Source organism: Gobio gobio (genome assembly GCF_949357685.1).
Source record: "Gobio gobio genome assembly, chromosome: 11".
Taxonomy (NCBI): Eukaryota; Metazoa; Chordata; class Actinopteri; order Cypriniformes; family Gobionidae; genus Gobio; species Gobio gobio.
In genome coordinates this window covers 3196132-3201131 of record NC_137104.1, presented here as the reverse complement: position 1 = coordinate 3201131, position 5000 = coordinate 3196132, and the positions used below count along the sequence as shown (strand labels likewise).

Below are 5000 nucleotides of genomic sequence, written 5' to 3'. Positions count from 1 at the left end.
TGTAGTGATGTGTGTGTGAGGGCTGATGCATTAGTGTAGTGATGTGTGTGTGTGTGAGGGCTGATGCATTAGTGTAGTGATGTGTGTGTGTGTGTGAGGCTGATGTATTAGTGTAGTGATGTGTGTGTGAGGGCTGATGCATTAGTGTAGTGATGTGTGTGTGTGTGCGAGGGCTGATGCATTAGTGTAGTGATGTGTGTGTGTGTGAGGGCTGATGAATTAGTGTAGTGATGTGTGTGTGTGTGAGGCTGATGCATTAGTGTAGTGATGTGTGTGTGTGTGTGTGAGGGCTGATGCATTAGTGTAGTGATGTGTGTGTGTGAGGCTGATGCATTAGTGTAGTGATGTGTGTGTGTGTGAGGGCTGATGCATTAGTGTAGTGATGTGTGTGTGTGAGGCTGATGCATTAGTGTAGTGATGTGTGTGTGTGTGAGGGCTGATGCATTAGTGTAGTGATGTGTGTGTGAGGGCTGATGCATTAGTGTAGTGATGTGTGTGTGTGTGTGAGGGCTGATGCATTAGTGTAGTGATGTGTGTGTGTGTGTGTGAGGGCTGATGCATTAGTGTAGTGATGTGTGTGTGTGTGTGAGGGCTGATGCATTAGTGTAGTGATGTGTGTGTGTGTGTGTGTGAGGGCTGATGCATTAGTGTAGTGATGTGTGTGTGTGTGTGAGGGCTGATGCATTAGTGTAGTGATGTGTGTGTGTGTGTGTGTGTGTGAGGGCTGATGCATTAGTGTAGTGATGTGTGTGTGTGTGTGTGAGGGCTGATGCATTAGTGTAGTGATGTGTGTGTGTGTGTGAGGGCTGATGCATTAGTGTAGTGATGTGTGTGTGTGTGTGAGGCTGATGCATTAGTGTAGTGATGTGTGTGTGTGTGAGGGCTGATGCATTAGTGTAGTGATGTGTGTGTGTGTGTGTGAGGGCTGATGCATTAGTGTAGTGATGTGTGTGTGTGTGTGTGTGAGGGCTGATGCATTAGTTTAGTGATGTGTGTGTGAGTGTCAGGGCTGATGTATTAGTGTAGTGATGTGTGTGTGTGAGGGCTGATGCATTAGTGTAGTGATGTGTGTGTGTGTGAGGGCTGATGCATTAGTGTAGTGATGTGTGTGTGAGGGCTGATGCATTAGTGTAGTGATGTGTGTGTGAGGCTGATGCATTAGTGTAGTGATGTGTGTGTGTGTGAGGGCTGATGCATTAGTGTAGTGATGTGTGTGTGTGAGGGCTGATGCATTAGTGTAGTGATGTGTGTGTGAGGGCTGATGCATTAGTGTAGTGATGTGTGTGTGAGGCTGATGCATTAGTGTAGTGATGTGTGTGTGTGTGAGGGCTGATGCATTAGTGTAGTGATGTGTGTGTGTGAGGGCTGATGCATTAGTGTAGTGATGTGTGTGTGAGGGCTGATGCATTAGTGTAGTGATGTGTGTGTGAGGCTGATGCATTAGTGTAGTGATGTGTGTGTGTGTGAGGGCTGATGCATTAGTGTAGTGATGTGTGTGTGAGGGCTGATGCATTAGTGTAGTGATGTGTGTGTGAGGGCTGATGCATTAGTGTAGTGATGTGTGTGTGAGGCTGATGCATTAGTGTAGTGATGTGTGTGTGAGGGCTGATGCATTAGTGTAGTGATGTGTGTGTGAGGGCTGATGCATTAGTGTAGTGATGTGTGTGTGAGGCTGATGCATTAGTGTAGTGATGTGTGTGTGTGTGCGAGGGCTGATGCATTAGTGTAGTGATGTGTGTGTGAGGGCTGATGCATTAGTGTAGTGATGTGTGTGTGAGGGCTGATGCATTAGTGTAGTGATGTGTGTGTGAGGGCTGATGCATTAGTGTAGTGATGTGTGTGTGAGGGCTGATGCATTAGTGTAGTGATGTGTGTGTGAGGGCTGATGCATTAGTGTAGTGATGTGTGTGTGAGGCTGATGCATTAGTGTAGTGATGTGTGTGTGTGTGCGAGGGCTGATGTCTCACGTGCTGGGCTGGCGTCGCGGCCGCAGAGGCTGAGGAGGCTGTGCATGGTCTCCATCAGGTCCTGCTGCTGCCTCTGCAGGGCGCTACTGTTCCCGCTGGCCCGGGTCAGCTGAGCCTCCAGCTCCCGGATCACGGCGCTCTGCCGGCTGACCAGCGCCTGCAGGCTGAGCTTCTCCTCCCGCACCGCCTCCAGCTCCTCGCGGTGCCTGTCCTCCATCTCCTGCATCTTCACCTCCAGGAACCTGCACAGGTGGAGGTGATGGGAATGTGGCAGTCTTCAAATCTTCAAATACGGGTTCAATCAGGACAAACGGATGCCATGATATCATAGATACAGCCAAAATAACACACTGCAAAAAATGCTTTTCTTACTTAGTATTTTTGTCTTGTTTTCAGTCCGAATATCTAAAAAATCTTACATTAAGAAGCATTTACTAGACAAGCAAAAGTTTTTGTCTTGTTTTGGGGGAAAATAACTCAAAATTAAGGGAGTTTTTGCTTAAAATAAGCAAAATAATCTGCCAATGGGGTAAGAAAAATAATCTTAATTCAAATAGAAAACAAAATTATTTTGCTTACCCCATTGGCAGATTATTTTGCTTATTTTAACCAAAAACTCCCTTAATTTTGAGTTATTTTCCCCCAAAACAAGACAAATCTTTAGCTTGTCTTGTAAATGCTTCTTAATGTAAGATTTTTTTTTATATTTGGACTGAAAACAAGACAAAAATACTAAGTAAGAAAAGCATTTTTTTGCAGTGCATTGTTACCGCAATTATTGTGACTACTATAAAGCCCTTAAATTAATACATATATTACGTTTATCATTTACATATATTATATATGAGTGTGTATGTTTGTCTGAGTGTCTGTGTGTGAGATTGTGATTGTGTGTGAGTGTGTGTGACTGTGTTTGAGTGTGTGTGTGATAGTAGAATATGAATAATAGAAAATGGGCAAAGAGGCGGGACGTTCAAAATCATTTGTGACCTTCTGTCTTCTGACATATTGCGCATCTTTTCACTTTTCATAATCAATGTAGCCGAGATGAAATTTAAAAATAACATTAAAATATTTAAACAGGAACTTCCTGTAAATGGTCTGAAAGTACGAACCATACAGAAAATGCTTTCACACTAGAAACGAACTGAACCTTTGTTCAGTTTGATCCGGAGCGAGACGACCTCTTTTCTCAGGACCAAATCTCATCTGTTTGGTCCAGACCGTGGTCAGGGGAGGTTTCACACCGGTCATTTTGATCCGGACCAAACTGAAAAGTCCGAAAATCCGGATCAAACAAGGTAGGTGTGAAAGGGCCCTAAGTCACTTCCGTGTTGGCGCAGGAGTTTGCCGCTTGGTGTGGATCCAGGTAAAGAAAAGGTCCTGAGCCAAGAATCCCTGGCCTCATCAAGGCTTGATTTGATGATACGACAGAATATTTACAGTGTGTTTCAGAAAGACAGAAGAAAACGAGAGCGCTGCATTACGGCTGATATGAATGCTCTATCATTTACACACTCATAGCTTCAGGGATCAGTCTCAAAGGGATCCAGGTCTTAAATCTCAGAAACCTGACACAAGCTGTGCTGGATTCACTCGCAAACTTCAATCCACATAAAGAGCATGAAAGAAAGCACTGATTTTAGATTGAAACAGGAGACTAACGTCTATATTATAGGATGAGGAATCACATCAGCACTGGTAACAAAATGCTACACATAAACATGCTCTTCTCTTGATAGGAATTCAGGCTGATTGGGATTTAAAAAATAGGGTGATTTAAGGGCGATTGGGACACTTTTTGCCATTGAGATGACTTGGAGAAAGTGTCCCAATCGCCCTTAAATCACCCTATTTTTAAAATATGAATGCTCAACAACAGCTGGAGCGATCGCTGGGAATTAAAGCCCTTGTTTTGACCGCAACAAACGTGTCCTGTCAGACAATTCGAATCACATGTCATTGGAACGTGCATCGCAAAATTCATCTTCACAGGATAAAGTTGAGCGGCGGGTCAGGGGACGGCAGGGGAGCTGAAGCCTGAGAGCTCGCGGTGTCAAGAACTGAGAATCATTTTGTGTGATGATCTGTATTGTGGTTCTGGCATCACATTCTGTATTTCCTAAAAAAAGACAGGCGACGAGTGAGATTTGAACATCTGTATTGGCAGATGAAACAGCAGCACAGTGAGCGGGGTCACTACTGTAGCTGAGAAATCTTCATTTGTGTGTTTTGTGCAACGTTGAGAAGTAGCAACACTACAAACATAACTATTTTATATTGGCTAAAGTATTGGGACAAATCACTGAGTTCAGGTTTTCCATCCCTTAATGCAGGGGCGTTTCTAGGATGTTCCTTTTAGGGCGGCTCAGCCCCAGTGAGGGTGTGAAAAAAAAAATTGGTAAGACTTGTCCAATTCTCACTATAAACTGGTAGCTTATTAGTATGCATATTAGGATATTGGCTGTTTATTATTACTTATAAAGCAAATATTAATGCCTTATTTTGCATGAGCATATTGTACATCCCTTAATAATACAATGTGGGAAAGTTTATAATCACTGAGATCCAAATGTGAGTTTTGGGGGGTTTGGGGGACATGACCCCTGAGAACATTTAGATTTCTATGATCTACATATGTGCATTTTAAAATGTTCTGAACGCCAAAAAATTGAAAACCATGTCAGTGGGCAGACATGACTGATAAAGTTTGACCATTTTTCGTCAGTGAAGACAGTAAACACATGTTTAACTGATATTTATATGTTTGTGAATCATTTTCATAGACATGTTGATTTACTGAAGGCTAACAGGAAAGCTAGGTAACTAAATGTATTAAATTAATTCACAATATGCCCACATTCATTACTAATATTATGCCCAAAACAGGCTGAACAAAGCTGAACTTTTTTATGTACTGAGAGCTACATATATTAATTTACAATATGCATATATCAATTACTATTATTCATTACACGTACTATGCCTAATCTGAAGAAAATGGCTTTGTTAATATTTCTTGTTTGTTAATTA

The 5000-nt window shown here is 42.6% G+C and overlaps 1 protein-coding gene across 1 annotated transcript in view; it reads right to left on the bottom strand.

The window, feature by feature from the left end:
* Positions 1–5000, bottom strand: part of angpt1 (angiopoietin 1) — a 159335-nt gene that overhangs the window by 87280 nt on the left and 67055 nt on the right. Inside the window, exon 4 of the mRNA XM_079829173.1 lies at positions 1968–2209. Coding sequence (XP_079685299.1) covers positions 1968–2209 — 242 coding nt within the window. The remainder of the gene's footprint in view (positions 1–1967; positions 2210–5000) is intronic.